This window comes from Ricinus communis, chromosome 8 (genome assembly GCF_019578655.1).
Source record: "Ricinus communis isolate WT05 ecotype wild-type chromosome 8, ASM1957865v1, whole genome shotgun sequence".
Lineage (NCBI taxonomy): Eukaryota > Viridiplantae > Streptophyta > Magnoliopsida > Malpighiales > Euphorbiaceae > Ricinus > Ricinus communis.
The window spans coordinates 11,558,320-11,580,953 of NC_063263.1; the positions used below are offsets into that span (position 1 = coordinate 11,558,320).

The 22,634-nt window shown below is 37.4% G+C and overlaps 3 protein-coding genes and 1 pseudogene across 4 annotated transcripts; 1 reads left to right on the plus strand and 3 right to left on the minus strand.

The window, feature by feature from the left end:
- Positions 1-38: 38 nt before the first annotated feature.
- On the minus strand, positions 39-2,493 carry LOC8280261 (heat shock 70 kDa protein 5). The gene has a single exon (XM_002512695.4). It carries the CDS (start codon positions 2,179-2,181, stop codon positions 217-219), a length of 1,965 nt encoding a protein of 654 aa, XP_002512741.1. The 5' UTR covers positions 2,182-2,493; the 3' UTR covers positions 39-216.
- A 7,678-nt stretch (positions 2,494-10,171) lies between these two features.
- On the plus strand, positions 10,172-12,519 carry LOC8280262 (heat shock 70 kDa protein). Its single transcript, XM_002512696.4, has one exon. It carries the CDS (start codon positions 10,349-10,351, stop codon positions 12,314-12,316), a length of 1,968 nt encoding a protein of 655 aa, XP_002512742.1. The 5' UTR covers positions 10,172-10,348; the 3' UTR covers positions 12,317-12,519.
- A 764-nt stretch (positions 12,520-13,283) lies between these two features.
- On the minus strand, positions 13,284-17,400 carry LOC8280263 (putative leucine-rich repeat receptor-like serine/threonine-protein kinase At2g24130). Of its 2 annotated transcripts, XM_025156259.2 has the most exons (3): positions 16,115-17,400; positions 14,030-16,039; positions 13,284-13,749 (listed from the first exon to the last, which is right to left on the minus strand). In XM_025156259.2, the coding sequence occupies exons 1-3, from the start codon at positions 16,662-16,664 to the stop codon at positions 13,337-13,339; spliced, it is 2,973 nt and encodes a 990-aa protein (XP_025012027.1). In that variant the 5' UTR covers positions 16,665-17,400; the 3' UTR covers positions 13,284-13,336. The 2 variants fall into 2 exon arrangements, with proteins under 2 accessions (XP_025012027.1, XP_015570709.1); XM_015715223.3 differs by having other exon boundaries at positions 14,030-17,400.
- A 2,000-nt stretch (positions 17,401-19,400) lies between these two features.
- Positions 19,401-21,279, minus strand: LOC8280265 (annotated as a pseudogene).
- Between the last annotated feature and the right edge of the window lie 1,355 nt (positions 21,280-22,634).

Sequence of the window (22,634 nt, forward strand, 5' to 3'; positions counted from 1 at the left end):
CAAGTTTGGAGTGAAGGAATTAATAATAGATAATCACATAGCAACAAAATATAACTTTTTTTATTTCATGAATCAAAAGAAAACATATGCTATTTCTCTGTCTCTACATAACACACATGCATCATTTTAGAATAATAAGAAGAAGCAGAAGCTGAAACAGAGTAAACAGAGCACTGCTCATTAACAGAACATCGAAAATGGACCCTCTTTCGACCCTCAATCAACCTCCTCAATTTTTGGCCCTGAACCAGAGCCACCGGAGCTAGCATTACCGTACCCACTTCCTGGCTTTGCACCACCGCCCATTGGAACATCTCCACCAGCACCTCCTTGATACATCTTTGAAACGATTGGATTACACAAGCCCTCCAACTCCTTCAATTTGTCCTCAAATTCGTCCACTTCTGCTAGTTGGTTCCCATCCAACCACTCGATTGTCTCGTCAATTGCCTTCTCAATCTTCTGCTTGTCTGCTGAATCCAATTTACCTGCAAATTTTTCATCTTTAACTGTATTTCTCATGTTGTAGGCGTAGTTCTCTAGCGCATTCTTCGCTTCCACCTTCTTCTTCACTTGCTCATCCTCTGCCTTGTATTTTTCTGCTTCTTGCACCATCCTCTCTATGTCTTCTTTGCTTAATCTTCCCTTGTCATTGGTAATTGTGATCTTGTTCTTCACTCCTGCAGTCTTATCTTCAGCGGATACATTCAAGATTCCATTTGCGTCGATGTCGAAGCATACATTTATCTGAGGAACACCTCTAGGTGCTGGAGGAATGCCCTTAAGTTCAAATGTGCCAAGAAGATTGTTGTCCTTGGTTCTTGCTCTTTCACCTTCATAAACTTGGATAAGTACTCCCGGCTGATTATCAGAATAAGTGGAGAAGATCTGCTCTTTCTTGGCAGGAATTGTTGTGTTTCTTGGAATCAAGACTGTCATCACACCACCGGCAGTCTCAATACCAAGGCTGAGAGGAGTGACATCCAGGAGAAGCAATTCTTGAACCTTTTGATCACCTTCACCACTTAAAATTGCAGCTTGGACAGCAGCTCCATAGGCCACGGCCTCATCCGGATTTATGCTCTTGCAAAGCTCTTTCCCATTGAAGAAATCTTGGAGAAGTTGTTGAACTTTTGGAATTCTTGTTGAGCCACCAACAAGAACGATATCATCAACTTGACTCTTGTCTATCTTAGAGTCGCGAAGACATTTCTCTACAGGCTCCATGCACTTTCTAAACAAATCCATGTTCAGCTCTTCAAATCTTGCTCTAGTTATGGTAGAATAGAAATCAATGCCTTCATAAAGAGAATCAATCTCAATAGTAGTTTGTGAAGTTGAAGACAAAGTCCGCTTGGCCCTTTCGCAAGCAGTCCTCAACCTTCTCAAAGCTCTAGCATTAGTACTAATATCCTTCTTGTGCTTCCTCCTAAACTCTGCAACAAAATGGTTAACAAGCCTGTTATCGAAGTCCTCACCTCCAAGATGGGTATCACCAGCAGTAGCTTTCACTTCGAAAATTCCTTCTTCAATGGTCAAAAGAGAAACATCAAATGTTCCTCCACCAAGATCGAAAATCAGCACATTCTTCTCACCAGACCTCGAGCCCTTCTTGTCCAAACCATAGGCAATAGCAGCAGCAGTTGGCTCATTGATAATTCTCATAACATTTAGGCCTGAAATAGCACCCGCATCCTTAGTAGCCTGTCTTTGCGAGTCATTGAAATAAGCAGGCACTGTAATCACAGCATTCTTCACAGTCTGACCCAGATAAGCCTCAGCAATCTCCTTCATCTTAATTAGAACCATCGAAGAAATCTCTTCAGGAGCGAACTGTTTCTCTTCGCCTTTATATAGAACCACAATCATGGGCTTGTCACCAGGGCCAGGGACTACCTTAAAAGGCCAGTGTTTCATGTCGCTTTGAACAGATGGATCAGAGAACCTTCTGCCAATGAGACGTTTAGCATCAAAGACAGTATTTTGAGGATTCATAGCAACTTGGTTCTTGGCTGCGTCGCCTATAAGGCGTTCGGTGTCGGTGAAAGCAACATAAGAAGGAGTAGTTCTGTTGCCTTGATCGTTGGCTATGATCTCAACACGATCATTTTGCCATACTCCAACACAGCTGTATGTAGTGCCAAGATCAATCCCAACAGCCTTGCCTTCAGTTTTTGCCATTATTGAAGAATGTCTGACAAGAAAGAAACAAAACCAGAGAAGGAAAGCTCAAGAATATTGTATTGGTTTTCAGGGTTTTTCTTTAAAGTTTTTTTCTCTTTTGCCCTTTTCGTTTTGTGTTGAATTTGGTTGCTTTGTTGCGTGATTTTTGAACTGGAGTGAAATTGAGGACTATGAATTTTATATGTATAGCCATAGGGTTGTATGCAGAGATAATGGAAACGCATAGAGAGTGGTAGAAAGGAATAGGCAAAGAAAAATGGAGAGAGTTCTAAGAAAGAAGAGGAAGCAAGACGACCAGAGAGTTCTGGAGATTGGTTTGAAACTTCTAACTCGCTCTATTCGACATGTGTCGTTGACCAAACAGTTTCGGCCCTCAATACCCAAAACGTTGATATATACAAATTACATAAATTCTAGGGCGTAATGGTTATATTAACTTTTCAATTCTTTCATATATTTACTATACATTATAAAATTTTAAATCAATGTTACATAAAAAAATTGTAGATAAGAATACTTAATATTTTATTAAATTTAGTTCAAGTTTTATATTTTAAAAAATTATATTTTTAAATACACTTATAAACTAATCATTTTTTTATGTATTTTTTACTTTTTATATATTCAAGAATATTTATTTTAATTTATTCATGAAAATAAAACTATAAACTATTCAAAAACATGTTACACTTCTTATGAAAGAATTCTATTACTTTTTATAAATTGACAATTTGTTGAAGCACCAAGAACAGACCACAACTGCATTGTTCAACAGTCAGAAACTAGCAGTAAGGACCAACGGTCATTGTCTCAGATGTCCAAATTATCACAGGCCTAGGCTAGGGAAAATGAGCAACACCTCTCCCCTAAGGGAAAATGCTACTTCTACCTTTCCCTAGCCTGTTAACGTTAGAATATCAGCAATAGAACCGTTGCAACAGAAAATTGTATTTAACAGAAAGCTTATCATCCTTGTAATCTCAGAATAGTATACACTTTACACAATCATCATTGATCACCCAATTTCTCACATGGTATCAAAGCGGGATTAATCCTGCCATCACCTACCCAATAAGATCAGAAATTTCTTTTTCTTCATCATGTCTCACAGTGATCTCACTAAACTCACAAACATTGTTCTAAAGGAAAATCAGAACTACTTCGAATGGTCACGGGCCGTCTACATTGGCCTCAGTGGCTGAAAAAAGCTAGGGTTCATAACAGGAACCCTGAGCAGGCTGGAATCAAAGAATCCAAATCAGCCAACAAAGGAAGAACTCGAGGCCATCGAAGAATGGCAGGCCACTGACCACTTAGTCATGTCCTTACTAACCAACACAATGGAGCCTCAGATTGCCAGATTGTGTATGCTTCTGGCATCATCACAGGCAGTGTGGAGCAAAGTAAAAAATCTATACGGCCAGGAACAAAATTACGCCCACATATTTAATCTAAAACAAGAATTAGCTCACCTCAATCAAGGAACCAGGTCATGCACTAGCTATGCAACTGAGGTGCTGACTTGGTGGGAGGAACTTCAGAGTTACCTCCCACCTACAGTTGACCCCGAAGAAGCACGAAAGAGGGAAGAACAGGATCTGGTCTATATGTACCTGGGCGGCCTCGACTCTACCTACGAAGCCCTCCGATCTCAAATCCTACTGTCCAATAATCTCCTTCGGCTTGACGCTGTCATCGCTCTCATACAACAAGAAGAGACGTGATGCGTCACTATGGGAATGAAACAGAATCATGAAACATAAGCGAAAGCCTTTGCTTCGTAATCGCGCGACACGGCTCGAGGAAGGGGGACGCCTACCAGCGTCGAGCAGTGTGACCACTGCAAAAAACAGGGTCACACCCACGAACACTGTTGGCATCTCCACCCTCACCTCAGGCCGACGCACAACAAGGGCGAGAGGGGGAGAAATGGAAGTAGGCGTGACAATGAAGAGAGAAGAGGAGAGCCTCTTAGGTTTGGCAGCGTGGGGGTAAACATATCGAGCCCTAGACATATCAATATGTTTACCGGGTCGGACCCCGCTAGTGGGTCGAACTGCTTTAGTTCAACCCGACCCGGTACCGCGCCTAACATCCGACCCGGAAGCAACAGCCCATGGGCTCACCCGGCCTCATTCAGTCACAGCAGCCTATGGGCCAATCCGGCCCAAACTAGCAGCAGCAGATGGGCCAACCCGGATTCGACCCGGCCCAATCTGCCAACCCGGCCCGAAGTCAGCCAAATTGACAACTCCCAAATTTCACAAATAATCACTCAGCTTCAATTCCTTTTACAGTCTCAGAATTCTCAAGGGTCAGGTTTGGTATCTGAACAACTCACAAGTTCTCTAAATAAAACCTCTACTTAGATTATTGATTCTGGTGCAACTGATCACATGACCTGGGATCGAACAAAATTATACAATTTTGTTCCTATCAATTCCCAACATGTGATCGTTGCCAATGGAGATCGAGCAGAAATCTCTGATTTTGGCTCATCTAACTTGTTTAATAAAATAATACCTAATATTCTTCTATTGCCTGCTTTTAAATCTAACTTACTTTCCATTGGTAAAATAACCAAGACTTTAAATTGTAATGTTATTTTCTCACAATCTATTGTGATTTTTTAGGATCGAACCACCGGGAAGACGATTGGTGAGGGATATCTTTAAAATGACCTATACTACCTCACCACCCCTAGTCAGTGTCTAACCACGACCAATCCCTCCAACCAAGGCTTGTTGATGCATAGGCGGCTTGGACAGAATTTTAAACCAATTTTTTTGTCTTAAAACAGATTCAAGTTGTTGTGATGTCTGCAAATTTTCAAAGCATACTAGATTACCTTTTCCGTTATCGTCTACTAAATCATAAAAATTATTTGAATTAATCCACTCTGATGTTTGGGGACCTTCCCCCGTCACCTCATACAATCACTTCCGCTATTTTGTTACTTTTATCGACGATTACTGACGAGTCACTTGAGTTTATTTGCTAAAAGGAAAAAATGATATTTTTTCCTGTTTCCTCAACTTTTTTCACTTTATTCAAAATCAGTACAACGCCATAATTAAAACCTCCCGCTCAGATAATGGTACTGAATATGTCAATAAAATTTTTTCTGAATTATTCTCTCAAGAAGGAATTTTGCACCAAACCGCCTGCATTTATACTCCTGAACAGAATGGGGTTTCAAAAAGAAAAAATAAGCATCTTCTCGAGGTTACTCGCACTCTTCTTTTTCAAAACAATGTTCCTCATATTTTTTGGTCGGATGCTCTCCTCACCGCAGCCTATCTCATCAACCGGCTCCCCATTTCCGTTCTCAAAAATCTCAGCCCTCTAGAACTTCTCAAACAAAGGAAAATCAAATTAAATTATCTTCGAGTATTTGGTTGCACAACCTTTGTCCACATCATACGTCTACATAAACTAGACAAAAGTAGTGCTAGAACTATCTTCCTTGGGTACTCCTCTGAAAAAAAGGGGTATAAATGTTATGACCCCACCACCTATAAATCCTATATTTCCCGAGATGTAACATTTGATGAAACTACTCCTTACTTTCCTAATGACACCACATCTCCCACAGAATTTTTTCCTTTTAACTCTTTTTTTTTTGACAGCACTCTTCAGGATACTTTCTCTGGACAAAAGCAGCCTCCCGTGCCTATCTCTAGCTCCAACCCTTCAGGGGGAGAGTCTTCCCCTCCTACAGCAACTTCTTCAAGGGGAGATCATGAGCATGAATCATCTACAGAAGAAATTACTCTGCGAAGATCTATTAGACCAACCAGACCTCCTACTCGGTTAAAGGACTATGTGTCCAACTCGGTATCGTATCCTATTCATCACTTTATTAGTTATAACTCTGTATCATCTTCATACAGGACTTATTTAAATACTCTTACATCACACACTGAGCCCACCTCTTTCTATGATGCCAACACCGATCCTAATTGGTGTAAGGCTATGAAAGAAGAGCTCCAGGCTCTGGAGAAAAATGAAACATGGGACCTTGTTACTCTGCCACCAAATAAAAAATCGATCAGCTGTAAATGGGTGTATAAGGTCAAGTACAAGCATGATGGTACCATTAAAAGGTACAAAGCCAGGATGGTAGCTAATGGCTTCACCCAAACTTATGGTGTATATTACTAGGAGGCCTTTGCTGCAGTGGCTAAAATAAGCACAGTACGTATTCTGTTATCTGTTGCTACTAACTCAGGGTGGAGCCTATCTCAAATGGATGTTAAGAATGCATTTCTTCAAGGATCTCTAGCAGAAGAAGTGTACATGACTCTTCCACCAGGTCACAAATCAGCCTCTGATTCTTCCCTGGTATGTAAGTTAAGAAAGGCAATTTATGGATTGAAACAGTCTCCAAAAGCATAGTATGCCAAGCTTAATCAGTTTCTCTTAAAAATTAATTTCAGCAAGTGTACCTCTGATTCCTCTATGTTCGTTAAGCACACTCACATTTACACAATAATTGTTCTAGTATATGTGGATGATATTATTATAACAGGAAACAGTAATGAAGAAATTGAGAAAGTAAAATAAAATCTAAAGGAGGAATTTGACATTAAGGACCTTGGTGAGTTAACTTACTTTCTTGGGATAGAAATAGCCAAATCTCATAAAGGGCTATTCCTATCTCAAAGAAAGTATCTCCTTGATCTCCTAAAAGAAACAGGAAAGATGGGAGCCAAGCCCATAGATACCCCAATGGAAACAAAAACCCGGCTCAATTTAGAGGACGATGACGACTCCGTAAGTGACATAGGTCACTACCAGCGCCTGGTAGGAAAATTGATCTACCTGACTGTCACCAGACCTGATATTAGCTATACCGTTAGTATGATTAGCCAATTTATGCATGTTCCTCGTACTCCTCACTTAGACGCAGTTGATAGGATCATAAGATACCTTAAAGGTACTCCAGGTCAAGGTATTTGGATGAAAAATAATAATAATAATACTAACACTGTTATAGGTTTTTCCGATGCAGATTGGGCAGGTAGCTGTGACAGAAAGTCAACCTCTGGGTTCTGCATATTTGTAGGAGGAAATTTGGTAATTTGGAAAAGCAAAAAACAATCCGTAACAGCAAGATCCAGTGCCGAGACTGAGTACAGAGCTATGGCATCAACATCCAGTGAGCTCGTTTGGATTAAGCAAGTGCTTACTGACATGAGAATAAAGTGCAAAGATCTGATGGAGATGCACTGTGACAACCAAGCAGCAAGGCACATAGCGTCAAATCCAGTCTTCCACGAAAGGACTAAACATATTGAAGTTGACTGTCACTTCATAAGGAAAAAAGTTTAGTCGGGAGAAATTGTAACTCCATATGTTAGAAGCCACGAACAACTGGCAGACATCTTCACAAAGGCCCTCGACAAAGCAAGTCACCAAAGACTTCTGAGCAAGATGTGTACTATGAATCTATTCGAACCCACCTTGAGGGGGAGTGTTGAAGCACCAAGAACATACCACAACTGCATTGTTCAACAGTCAGAAACTAGCAGTAAGGACCAACAGTCTTTGACTGTTGGTCATTGCCTCAGATGTCCAAATCATCACAGGCCTAGGCTAGGGAAAAGGAGCAACACCTCTCCCCTAAGGGAAAAGGCTACTTCTACCTTTCCCTAGCCTGTTAACGTTAGAATATCAGCAATAGAACCGTTGCAACAGAAAATTGTATATAACAGAAAGCTTATCATCCTTGTAATCTCAGAATAGTATACACTTTACACAATCATCGTTGATCACCCAATTTCTCACACAATTATTAAATTTAATTATATTCATTAAGCTTGTTAGTCTAACTTGCATTGATTTAAGCTTGAATAAATTGAGTAAATTGAATCAGTTTTGATGATCGAAAATAAAAATCAAACTATCGTATGCTTATTTTCGATAGAAATCCAAAAAAATTAGCACTTCGTGTGGTTTGGGGTTAAATAAGAAAAATGCAATTAATTAGGCTTTAGTATTCTATTTTCTGGAGAGCAAAACTAAATTTTTTTATTTATCGTTGTTATGTATTTAAGCTAGCATCCTCTAAATTATCTATATAGTTATTTAAGGTTGGCAAGAGAGGTGAATGTAATTGATTTTACTGCTGATAGAAGGTGCCGCACGCCCTAGCTGAATTGGGTTCTACTTTTAGTACTGTGTGGTAATTCCTTGAGGATGAATGCCCTCTCTAAATTAATTTTATAAAATAAAAAAAGCTCAAAGGTAATATAATAAACCTCTCTAAATAATTAAAAAGAAAATACAGTTAATTGGCTTCATGAGAATTGGTATATGTAGATTAATAAATTATCAAATATGAAATCATTATAATATAATTAGTTTATAAAAATAAAAAACTATAGATTAATAAGAAAAATAATACTATTTGAAATCATGTCAAGCTAGTAGTATGTCTGTTAAAGGTCGGCTTCATGAAAGCAAGCCTCCCTCACCTAGCTCTCGATGGAATATGCTTTTTCTTTATATATATATATATATATATATATATATATATATATATATATATATATATATATATATATATAAAATATAAGACCTAAATAAATTAATCTCGATATAATAAATAATTAAATATCTGAATTTTAATAATTTAATCATTTTAATATTTTAATTTTTAAAATTATTTAATAATTATATAGATTATATTTTTATAATTTATAATTTTTTTAATTTTTAATTTAATTTAATTCATCTAAATTTTATTTTATGATAATTTAAAACACATATACATAATACATGTGAAAATGTTGAATAAAATCGTATGTTAATAAACATTTAGATATTATAAAAATATAAATTGAATTGTCTATCGGATTATCTCAAAAGTTAAAGTACTAAAATGATCATATGATCCAAATTCAAATATCTAAATATTGTCTCATAATAATTTAGTTTCATAACTCTTAATAAAATAAATGACTGGAATTTTTTAATTCTAATAAAATTAGTTAGTGGTTAATTTAATTTAATTCTAATCCTATCATAATCTTATATACATTTTTAATTCTATAAATATTTGATAAATAAATTACACTATATATACCTATGATGGATGCCAAATAACTCTCTATATATTTTAATAAAAATTAAATTAAAAAATAATTAAAAAAATATAATACTTTTAATTTTTATTTTATTAATATATTAATTTATATATTTATCTTTACCATAATAATATTTTATTAACATAATTATTTACTATTTAATATTATATTATATATAAATCTAATGTAAAATCAATTTAAATATTTTATAGTAATAATTTATACGCATATCGAGCAATACTAATAATATATAAAAATATAAAAAATAGAGATATTTTTAAACCGGCTAAAATACTCTGATAATATAATTAATCAATAATTACTAATTTTATTCTATTGTATAATATAATTAATTTATTCATAATTTTTATAAAATTAATTATTAAATTAAAATATGAGATATGAAGATTTATTATAAATATTTTATAATAATAATTTATGTATATAATAAGTGGATAAATAATAATATTTATATGAATAATATATATTTATTTTTTATAATGACTAAAGACTTATGAGCACATCGACTAAAATACTTATCCTTTTAGAGATTGGTTAAATCCGTTACGAGTTTAAAAACAAAATCGGAGATGACAAAAAAAGAGTAAAATCCGATGAAGTTGGAATCTCTGAAACCTTGAATACCATTTCCTAACACTAAAATATTTTTCAAGTGAAGACGTGGATGCGATATATTTTCCTTTTCCTCTTAAAAATGAACAAAAATAAACAAGAAAGTAAAATCCACGTGTTTCTGGACATCCAAATAGAGAAAACCAAACTGGAGTTCTTGTCCAGAAGACTCTAGTTACACCTTTTTCATCCTTTTCTTTCTGGAAGCTCTTCTACCCTTCTCTCGAAAATTCTACATTCTTGTTCTCTTTATTTTTATATATGTATTCGATCTCTGCATTCGCCAACTCAATCTCAGAGACAAACACACAGAAGAATAGCATTCTCAAGACCAACTAATACAGCTCTTTTCTTAGCTACTTATCACCGATTCCCAATTCTTCCTTCTTTAGTTTTCTTTTGTATCTTTCTTGTCGTAAGAATATCTCCTTTCTTGAAAAATGGCAAAATCTGAAGGCAAGGCTATTGGCATTGATCTTGGCACTACATACAGCTGTGTTGGAGTTTGGCAAAATGATCGTGTTGAGATCATAGCCAACGATCAAGGCAACAGAACTACTCCTTCTTATGTTGCTTTCACCGACACCGAACGCCTTATAGGCGACGCAGCCAAGAACCAAGTTGCTATGAATCCTCAAAATACTGTCTTTGATGCTAAACGTCTCATTGGCAGAAGGTTCTCTGATCCATCTGTTCAAAGCGACATGAAACACTGGCCTTTTAAGGTAGTCCCTGGCCCTGGTGACAAGCCCATGATTGTGGTTCTATATAAAGGCGAAGAGAAACAGTTCTCTCCTGAAGAGATTTCTTCGATGGTTCTAATTAAGATGAAGGAGATTGCTGAGGCTTATCTGGGTCAGACTGTGAAGAATGCTGTGATTACAGTGCCTGCTTATTTCAATGACTCGCAAAGACAGGCTACTAAGGATGCGGGTGCTATTTCAAGCCTAAATGTTATGAGAATTATCAATGAGCCGACTGCTGCTGCTATTGCCTATGGTTTGGACAAGAAGGGTTCGAGGTCTGGTGAGAAGAATGTGCTGATTTTCGATCTTGGTGGAGGAACATTTGATGTTTCTCTTTTGACCATTGAAGAAGGAATTTTTGAAGTGAAAGCTACTGCTGGTGATACCCATCTTGGAGGTGAGGACTTCGATAACAGGCTTGTTAACCATTTTGTTGCAGAGTTTAAGAGGAAGCACAAGAAGGATATTAGTACCAATGCTAGAGCTTTAAGAAGGTTGAGGACTGCTTGCGAAAGGGCAAAGCGGACTTTGTCTTCAACTTCACAAACTACTATTGAGATTGATTCTCTTTATGAAGGCATTGATTTCTATTCTACCATAACTAGAGCAAGATTTGAAGAGCTGAACATGGATTTGTTTAGAAAGTGCATGGAGCCTGTAGAGAAATGTCTTCGCGACTCCAAGATAGACAAGAGTCAAGTTGACGATATTGTTCTTGTTGGTGGATCAACAAGAATTCCAAAAGTTCAACAGCTTCTGCAAGACTTCTTCAATGGCAAAGAGCTCTGCAAGAGCATAAATCCTGATGAGGCCGTGGCTTACGGAGCTGCTGTCCAAGCTGCAATATTGAGTGGTGAAGGTGATCAGAAGGTTCAAGATTTGCTTCTCTTGGATGTCACTCCTCTTAGTCTTGGTATTGAGACTGCCGGTGGTGTAATGACAGTCTTGATTCCAAGAAACACAACAATTCCTACCAAAAAGGAGCAGATCTTCTCTACATACTCTGATAATCAGCCGGGAGTACTAATTCAAGTGTACGAAGGTGAAAGAGCAAGAACCAAAGACAACAATCTTCTTGGCAAATTTGAGCTGACTGGCATTCCTCCAGCACCAAGAGGTGTCCCTCAGATAAATGTATGTTTCGACATCGATGCAAATGGAATCTTGAATGTGGCCGCGGAAGATAAGACTGCTGGAGTGAAGAACAAGATCACAATCACTAACGATAAAGGAAGATTGAGCAAAGAAGAGATTGAAAAAATGGTGCAAGAAGCAGAGAAGTACAAAGCAGAGGATGAGCAAGTCAAAAAGAAAGTGGAAGCCAAGAACTCCTTAGAAAACTACGCGTATAACATGAGAAATACAGTTAAAGATGAGAAGTTCGCTGGCAAATTGGATCCATCCGACAAGCAAAAGATTGAGAAAGCAATTAATGAAACTGTTGAATGGTTGGATGGGAACCAATTAGCTGAAGTAGAGGAGTTTGAGGACAAACTGAAGGAGTTGGAGGGCTTGTGCAATCCAATTATTGCTAAAATGTACCAGGGTGGCGCTGCTGGGGATGTTCCGATGGATGGAGCTGACATGCCTAATGGCGGATATGGCGCTAAGGCTAGCTCAGGTGGTGCCGGTGCTGGGCCTAAGATTGAAGAAGTCGATTGAAGCATGAATGTGGGATTGGGATGTTAGTGGGGTTCTGTTTTACTTTTACTGCTCGTTTTGCGTCGCCTTTGAACTAATTCCTATAAAAAGATGTTTCTAGGGCAGGAAGTTGAGAAATTCAATCTGGTAAAACTCATAGTCATGTTGTAAATGTTGTTTACTATATAATAAAATGATAAGAAAAAGTTTGTAGTTCTCTTCAATTCTTGCTGTTCTTTTATCAAATTCTTTTATTCTTATTTTGTATTAAATTGACAAACAAGCATACCAGATAACTAGATTCTTAGACTGGATGCATGTGTGATTTAACTGATTTCCTTTCATTTTTACCCCCTCGGCCTCTGAATGATATTTGAGACAAGCCACTAATTTAATTCATCAGCTTCGATGGAAGTCCTAATTTTTGGCACTCGGAGGACACTGAAAATTCTTGCTTCTTAATATTTCGCTGATTTTCCTAGTCTTTGCTGCAGATTAATAAGCAAGATTTCATAATGAACACAGGTTCTCTCATGTTGTCTTCATTTGTGGGATATTGCAGTAATTTCATTCGCAGCCATATGCGGGACATCATCTTAGATATTCTGGAAAACAGTTTGAAAAATAAAAACCTGAGGATCTTTTTGTTGACATTTGGTAATTGCTAGCTTGACAAGCTGATGATATGGTTGGTGTTAGCAGTGAAATGTGCTCCTCTTAGTCTGGAAACTGGATTGATTACTTCCATCGCCACTCTGTCTGTCCTTCCTCTGGCGGCCTCCCACCAATTACACCCCCACTCCCCGACAGTTATGTTTGTTGGTTTTATGTGTTTCTTTTTTTTTTTTTTCGTGGAAAATGATTAGTGGGAAGGCCTAACTGATACGTATCGTCTTTTGGCTGCATTATGTAAAAACGTAAGATGCATGTTTCTTTGTGGATTTAAATCAAAGGAAATGATGCATGAATGACTTGGTCAATGAGAAAATATCAGAGAACAAACAAATGGCATTCCAATCTGTACAATAAATAGGGGAGCAATCAGTCATCCCCTGCTGTGGATGATGAAATTCCCAGAGAGGATGCAAATGTTGCAGTTGTATCCCCACCCAGATATCTCTTCAGTCGATCCAAGTCATCAGCAGCATCAAGCATCGTGGGCCTTGTGGAGGGGGACTCCTGAGTGCAAAGAAGACCTAATTCAATCAATTCTCCTACTGCCACTTCCCAAGTCTTCTTTACTTCAGGGGATTGATCTCTTGAAGCTCTCACCAAAGAGGAGTCCAACACTTGTTCCACTCTACCATGGTAATGACTCCTCACCCATTTGTGCAGGTCTAGTCCACCAACAAACATGTCATCTGTTGGTCTTTTTCTAGTCAGCATCTCAAGAACAACAATGCCAAAGCTATAAACGTCTCCTTTTGTAGATGCGTTTGACCCAAATCCATATTCTGCATTATAAAACTGAAAGTTACTTTGGCTGTGACTGGTACCGATTATTAGCAACACAGGCTTTTCGTCGATGAAAAATGAACTAGAAATTAATAAAAATGGCGACTGACGAGATAATTGTAATACTTTTTACAGCAATATTATGATTCTGATGTCTCTAAGAATTCATTTCTGGACTTCATCATGTAACCTTAAACACTTGTAGATGAAGCATTTGTAACCTCGAATTAGTTTGCTGTTCACTTTTTACATATGCAGAAGCAAAGGAGAAATTTGTACCTGGTGCAATGTATCCAATAGATCCGCATAACAAGTTTGCTGTAGAGTTCCCAATGTTCTCAAAAAGCCCAGCATTTCCACCCCCAACTGTCGAAATCAATCTTGCAATACCGAAGTCAGAAACCAGAGCTGTCATGTCATCATTGAGAAGAACATTGCTTGGTTTTAAATCGCAATGTATGACTTTAACAGGTGAGTGGTGGTGCAGATAGGCCATCCCTTCAGCTATATCACTACAGATGTTCACTCTTTGCATGAGAGTTAAATCAGAAGAACCTGAATCCAAACCTGTCTCTGAATGTGGGTAGAGATGGTTATCCAAGCTTCCATTTGCCATATATGGAAGAACAAGAGCCTTAAAATCAGGAAGACTACATGCTGTTATAATCCTTATCAAATTTCTGTGGCGAATCCTCTTCAACACTTGGCATTCTCTGTTAAAAGTCTTTGTTGAATTTCTGGATTGGAACTGCAATACCTTTACAGCTATAGGAGTCCCATCTGGAAGAATTCCCTTATAGACATGTCCGATACTACCTGTACCAACTAGTCTATGTTCATCAAATCCTTCAGTGGCTTCTGACAATTCCCTATATGTGATTCTTGGAACGTGGGGGATCAATTCTGGCGTTGTTGATTTTCTTGTCCTCTCAATTCTCAATGAATCCTGAGAGGAAATTAATAGCTTGATCCAGCGGATTCCAGTCACGCAACAGATTGTTGACAAGAATGCTGATACAGATATTACTATGATGAATATAATTAAGAACTTATTCGAGTGAAACCAATGTCTCGTCGGTGAGCAAGCAAGGATGCCAGAAAATGCACCACAGAGACGCCGATTCCCTAAAAATGACCAACTTGTGAGTGAATTGAAGATGCCACCTGAGGGAATCAGCCCTTCGAAGTTGTTAAAGGAAAGATTCAGATATGTGAGGCTGTGGATTTTGCTCAGGCTTAATGGGATCATTCCAGAGAGCTGATTTCCTGAAACATCCAAGGATTCAAGGTTCTTTAGATCACCAAGAGAATCAGGTAGGTGCCCTTGAAGAGAATTGTGGGACAAATTTATCGTCCTCAGTGCAATGCAGCTTGATATCTGAAGGAAGATATTTCCAGTGAGGTTATTTGATGACACATCTATCTCTTGAACGTTTTCTAGCTTGCTGAGTTCAATTGGCAAAGGCCCGTCAAGTTGGTTATGAGAAAGATTTAGAAATATTCGGATCTCACGCATACCTGATATTTCTGGGGGAATGTTTCCTGTCAATTTGTTAAAGGACAAATCCAGTTTGTACAGATCAATGCACTTCCCTAAGGTTGGAGGTATGGTTCCTGAAAGCAGGTTGTTGTTGAGAAACATAGAGTTCATGTGCGTCAAATATCCTAGACTTCTAGGTATTTCACCAGAGAATTGATTATACGACAAATCAAGCAGTCCTAGATGAGGAAATTGACCTAATGCTTCCGGAATTGCACCAGTGAACATGTTGCGTGATAAAAAAATCTGCTGCAGGAAAACCAGTTGACTAATTTCTGCTGGAATTGTTCCATTCAAATAATTGGATGTCAAATTCAGCACTGTCAGATTGGAAAGGTTTGCTATATCCGGAGGAATGGACCCATGGATCCGGTTTTCATTCAGCATAAGAGAGTACAACAGTTTACTGAGATTACCAATAGAGCTGGGCAGGCTTCCCCCAAGAGCCATCCCAGCCAATTCAAGTTCCTCTAATTCAGTGCAGTTTTCCAGGGCAGTGAAGAATGGCTTGAGATTGGTGTTCTGATTGTGACTAACCATATTATTAAATGATAAATAGAGGTTGCCAATTTTGTGTAGCTTCCCTACAATATTTACAGGCAATTCACCAGAAAGATGATTATACTCCACATCTAAATTGTAGAGTGAGATATTGGTTAAAGAAACAGGAAGTTCTCCTGTAAATTGGTTGTTGTATAAGCCGAGGGTCCATAGGTTTGGACAATCTCCAATTTCCTTGGGAATTCTTCCTGTGAAAAAGTTGTAGGAAAAGTCAACATTTCCTAATGCAGAGCAGTTGGAGAAGAAGGAAGGTGGAAGCTCACCTGTCAGATTATTATCCCCGAGAGTTATCAAAGTTAGATTGGAAAGAAGAGCAAGGGACTCAGGAAATGAGCCATGTAGATTATTATTGTCTAGCTGGAGATCACGCAGGTGCCGAAGATGAAATAACTCACAAGGGATAGTGCCATAGAAGTTATTTTCAACCAGGTTGAGGACTCGAAGGCCAGTGAGGTTCGAAATAACTGGTGAAAGTGGCCCTGTCAGTTCGCTGCTGGAAAGATTGAGCCTTATTACGCGGTGATGATGCTTGTCACATGCCACCCCTGTAAAGTTACATACATCAACTGCCTCAATCCAGTTGGCAAGCTTGGAATTTGGATCAAAGACCAGGGTCCTTCTGAACTCCAGTAAAGCGGCCTTGTCCGTAAGCAAGGAGTGGTGGTGATGACCTGAAACTGCAGAGGAAGATGGTGAAATCAAATGCTGGAGCAGCAGCAGAAAAACTATCCTAATGAACGTTTTATTACTCTGCGAGTGCTCACTCATATAACTTTTATGAGACCCTCTACTTCTACTTTCATCTTGCTTCATAATAATGATGCAAGAGAAGCAATGAAGACACGAGATATACAGAGAATTGTGGAGTGCTGATCCGATATTATGAAAGAGGGTAGTGATTAAGTTGATATAAAAATTCAAAGCGGGCAATGATTTGTGGGGGAGACTAGTAATCTATTTGCAACTTTCCCGTTATGGGGTTGCAACAATGATGAATAGATTTTCCACTAAAACCAAGTGGATACCAAATGAAAGGATATAATTAGAGTGGTAGATGAGTTTCTTCTTCTTCTTATTGTAGGGCAACCTATGGAATCGGAGTGTGCTGTGCCAAGCATAGCTGCAGTTGCATGTGATACACATGCGCTTATACATGTGCGACCACACAGATGAACAGGGAGGGAGGGAGACAGACTGCTAGTTGACATTTTTATTAATAGGATGTCTTTTAAGTTACAATTGACATTCTTAGTTGACATATTAGTGCCCTTTGATTGCAATTTTTGACACTGAGACCTCAACTTTGGGAGGCTCCAATGAGGCCTCTATTTCCCGGTTCCCTGATAGCCAATATTTCTTGGGCAAGATTAGTTCCTACTTGAATATTCTGTCTAGTGACTTCAGCCCTGCTAATAGCTTGGTGTTGGCTTGAAAAATGACCAGCCAATGAAATAAAGGTTGAGGAGTTTGAACTGTTTGATGTCTGAAAAACTGAAATCTCAGATGCAAAAATTGTCATTCTTATTAAAGATTAGAATGCTCCTCCAGTAGGTCTCTTTGTTACCTAAACCAGGATAAATGGAGATTGACATGGCAAAATATCTCCTCTTTCACACCATTGCCATTGTCAAGTGGAGTAGTACTTTAACCACGAAAAGAATGTTAATGAAAGTAATATTAATAAAAGCATTGTTAGGCCCTCCTTCTTTAGGGAACTTGGTGGGCAAATTGGCTCCCGAGTTTGGTCTGGTCCAACTTGCTACCATTGGAATCATTAGTTTAGTATATTTTATTCCGAACCTAACATCTTTTTATTTTCTGTAATCAACTTGTGCACTTAACTCTAGATTTTCCATTTACTTTATTTATTTCTTAAAATCATGCTTAATGATTTCATTTCAGAGATTAAAACATGTGCACCTAACCCTAGATTTTCCATTTAGTTTATTTTACTTTGGGAAAAAAAAGACTTTATCTCTTTCTTTTTCTCTCTCCCCTATATCTTTTTTCTTCTTTAGGTTTTATGTTCTTAGTCTATGTGAGACTAAGTAATTCTTTTGATTCTCCCATGGTGGAGCTTCTGAAGGTTCTGTGGTGGAGATTCTTTCATCCACAGCACAGAGCAAGAAAATGGTCCAAGTCCCTGGTTAATGGTGGGTGGTTTCTAGCTGATTGGAGCTTCATCAAGCTATGTTTTTACAAGTGTTGACCATTTGAAACTACTGGTTTTTCATGCACATAGGAGTTTGACCGCTTTAAATGGTTAAAGAAAACATTGAAGTTAAGTTTAAAATCACTGTAATAATCTATAAATTTGTATATAAAGAAAATGACACAGGCAACAGAACTCCACATGCATAATCATAATATTTGCAGTTGCCAATGTTAATACCTTGGGAATAACAATAATCGAATTGTACTTATAATTAATTCTTTTATGATTTTTCATTTTAATCATAGTATGTTAATATATATTAAATAATTAGCAAATTCAGCTCAAATTAATTGAAATTACTGTATTATTAACGAATTTAGCTCAATTTCATTAAGATGATCATATTCTTACTAATTGGTGTATTTTTCTCTTATAAGTTTGAATTTTTAATTTCTTTTGTAACTGTTGGTTCTTAATTTAAATAATAAAAACAAATAGTTATGAATATGTGCAAGGTGACAGGGTCTTCCATCTTCAAATCTAGCAAGGCAAGCCTGGCTGGAGTGGCTCTACATTGTGGCTGCTAATGCATTATTTTATAAGTTTACGGTTAAGGTTTGCTTTGTGGGCTTTGTTTTCTTGAGGTTGTATTTTAGGTTTTGTAGTTCTTTTGTTCTTGTACTTGGGCCTTTAAGGCTTTTTATGGTCAGAAAAATTAGAATAATATACATCTTTTGCCCTGTCGTTTGCAACGAGATACAAATAAGCACTTAATCTATTTTTTAGTCCAAATAAACATAAATTTAATTGAAACTTAATCTATTTTTTAGACGTGAGTTTTAAGAAAAGAAAGAAACAATATTAACTTAATCTTATATAGAGACGATTGTAAGGAAAGAAAAAGTAAAACCCAAGTCATTTCAATTGGAATGATAAGAGACATACACAAAGATGACAACAGTAAAATAAGGTTCTATTTCAATTGAGAGCTATGCCAACTAAAAATGAAATCGCTTTCTTAGGATGATTCTCAAAAATATTTAGAGCTTCTCACGTCCCATTACACTGAAATATAAATAAAATTACACTTGAAATCTAGTTCAATTTGGATGAATTTTTATTTTTGAAAAAATCAATTTCTGGCGGTACTAAATTGAGTTATTATTTTTATATTGAATATGAAAGAATTGCTATCGCTTGTTTTGTAGTCTCTAATCTATTCAACCTCCAATAGATTAAAAGAAAAGAATACAAATAAGTTGATACACATACAAAGGGATTATGAGTTCTGTATCCTCATCTTTCATCCTAAACACGAACGAGAAATGAGAATTAATATTGCTGAAAGCAAAGAGTAGTTAATACTTTCGCAAGTTATATCATTATATATATGCTTACATATATAAATTATGTAAATCTGATATTGTTCTTCATTCAAATTCTATTAAAATTTATGTTCATTTAATTCTTTTGTAAATAATCTTTGTTATTTGATGTGCTATGTAACAAATTTAAAATTCATTTGAAAATGGAGTTAGAGTTGAAAAGATAATAGAGAGAAAGCAACATGAGAAATGAGAAATGAATAAAAGAAAAAAAAAGAGCATATAATATTCTCCCAATCATCAGATACATGATATTTAGATCCACCTGCTCCTCTACTAAATGGGGATACACAAAATGTAGAAATGCTTCCTTCACTGCCCAATGGGGGATTACAAGATTCATTGATTCAAAAGAATAATAAATATTTAGTGATAGAAATTTTAACTGAAGTCTGAAATTCCTTAAATACAGTCTAAAAAATGCCATCCCTGAATCGCTTCAACAGTAATTTTGAAAAAAAAAAAAAAAACACTCCCCTTTCGTAGGTCATCCCGCAACTTTCCTAGTACATGTTCTGCCAGGTTGGAATTGATGGCTTAGTTTGAGAAATATGTCGCCAGATTCAGTAGCCCACTGCAATCCAGCTTGCATAGGTGGCGGCCTCTGTTGCAATCCGCTCTGTCTGTTAGAACCAACTGCCATGCTTGCAAATTTATCAGCTGTATCAGACACTCACGTGCAGCTCTACCCTTGTTAATGATATTGGTCGTCGGCTTTTCCTTCTTCCAGGTGGTCGATAGTTCTGTTGTTCGGTAGAACTCTTGAATGATTTATCATTCCTACTTGTGTCCTGATTAACCAGGTCCAGTTTACGTTGTACACCTGTGCTCAAGGAAGCGTTTAATTTTGGAGACATGTAAGTGGGTGAGACCTCTGAATTGGACAGTGCCCCTGGAGGCGTTGTAGCATATTGCTGCTCCAGGGTGCCCTTTGTTCCAGCAGATGGAGGTGTCCCAGTAGCAGGAGCTCTGTAACAAAGAGTTGGTGGAACATAGAAGCAACTGTGAGAGGAAGGATGCTGGAGTGCCTCTCCAGCTGAAGGCCTCTTGGATGGATCCCGAGAACAAAGCGACTTAATAAGGTTGACTGCATCCTGACTTGCTGATGGAATGAGAGCAGAAAGGCAGACCCCACCAAACTGTGGAAATTGATAGTTAAAAGCCGTTGCAAGATTAAGTCAATCAGCCCACGAGTCCTTTGTTGGGGTCCCTATTATATTTGCATATTTTGTAGATCTCATTTGCTTCACTTGTACCAGGAAAAAGAGGACAAAGAGTAAATAACTCTGCCATTATAACATCCATTGCCCACTATCAACTTCAGAACAATCCAGGTATGACTGAAGCAGCACCTCTGGCGCCCTGTACCATCGCGTTGAAACATATTCTATATATGGCGTCTGTGAATTGATTTCCCGTGCAAAACCCAAATCAGCAATTTTCATTGTGCCTCTTGTAGCCAACAAGTTCTCTGGCTTCAAATCCCGATGAAAATATCCCCGCTGGTGCATGGAAGCAAGACCTCGAAACACTTGGAAACACCAATTCCTGACTTCAGCTTCTGGGAACAGCTTTTTTTCCTCGTCTTTAATAAGCTGATAGAGGTTGGAGTCCATGTACTCGAAAACAAAATACAATATGTCGTTTTCTCTTATGACTTCCTTAAGTTTCATAATGTTTGGATGATTCATTCTCCATAATGACTTAAACTCTCTTAGATTCACACGCTCCTCCAATGTATAATACTCTTTCTTCATCTTTTTAATTGCCACAACTTCACCAGACTGCTTATTAATCGCTCGAAAAACACTCCCAAATGTGCCATCACCAACTTCCTTGATTAACTTGTACCTCTCCATTCTCCTTGTGGAACACAAAAAAGCACGCTCTTTATACCACGAAAAGTATAAGACCCAAAAACACTAATGACATCAATGGTACGTGACTGAGGTAATTGAGAGCACAAAACCGGAATGATCTTGATGGATAGGCTTCACAGGCTTATTTACTGCTTCACCAAAAACTTTGACTGGATAGGTTGCTTTCTTCTTGGGTTTGTGCGTCTTAGATGGTAGAGCAAAGATGAAGTTGAGAACAGAAGTAAAAAATTTGATTTGATAAAAACTTCCTTTCCTGACTCATTCATTCATCTGGATATCAAGTTTAAATACAAGGAAGTGTACATAAAAATAAAAATAAAACTAAGTGTACATAAAAATAAAAATAAAACTAAGTACAGCAACAAGGATAATCTATCTAAACTTAATATAACATTATGGTGATGCCTTAAAATAAGGATCACCTTTGCTTTTTAAATAAACACTAACTAAAGCTATCATTTAAGAGGATATTGTTGCAGGAAACTAACAAGCAAAAAGATTTTAAAAAAAAAACAATTTTAAGTTTCCAAGGAAAAACTCAGCTGTCAACACTCCTCCTTGAGTTATTTCTTGGACACTCCCAGCTTTGCTCAAAGTTTTTCAAATTTGCCTCATGATAAAGCTTTAGTTAAGATGTCTGCCACTTGATCATCTCACCTACAATGAACTAAGTGAATCTCTTCATTCTTCTCAGCTTCTCTAAGAAAATAAAACTTGACTTTGATGTGTTTAGTTCCGCCATGTTACACAGAGTTGTTGGCAATGGCAATAGCTGACTTATTGTCAATAAAAACCTGTGTTGGCTTGGATTGGACCATTTCAAGATCTGCCAAGACTCTTCTCAACCATATAGCTTGATTTGTTGCACCTACGGTTCAGTCTCTGCAGTAGACTGAGCTACCACCTCTTGTTTCTTCGAATTCTAAGTGAAAGCACCAGAACCAAATGAAAAATAAAAAACAGAAGTGCTCTTAAAGTCATCAGCATTATCAGCTCAGTCACTATCAGAATACTCCACAAGTTCATCAGATTCTTTTCTTAAATACCAAATTCCAAGATTAGCAGTCTCTTTAATGTATCTTAGGACCCTTTTTACAGCACCAAGGTGTTTTTGACTAGGAGCTTGCATGAACCTTGAAAGTAAACTTGCAGGAAATATAATATCAGGCCTGGTGGCCGTTAAATACAACAAATTACCAATCAAACTTCTGTAATTCTTAGCTTCAACTTGTTTTGCCCTATCATCTTTTGAGAGCTTCTTATTACAAACTAATGGAGCTGCAACTGATTTACAACTTTCCATTTTAAATTTCTTTAACACGTCAGCAGTATACTTTCCTTGAGAAAGAAAAATTCCCTCACT

Coding starts and splice junctions, on each gene's coding strand:
- LOC8280261 (XM_002512695.4), bottom strand. CDS start 2,181: ATGGCAAAAACTGAAGGCAAGGCTGTTGGGATTGATCTTGGCACTACA.
- LOC8280263 (XM_015715223.3), bottom strand. CDS start 16,664: ATGAAGCAAGATGAAAGTAGAAGTAGAGGGTCTCATAAAAGTTATATG. Junction 13,750..14,029: donor TATTGGATACATTGCACCAG/GTACAAATTTCT, acceptor TTTATAATGCAG/AATATGGATTTGGGTCAAAC.
- LOC8280262 (XM_002512696.4), top strand. CDS start 10,349: ATGGCAAAATCTGAAGGCAAGGCTATTGGCATTGATCTTGGCACTACA.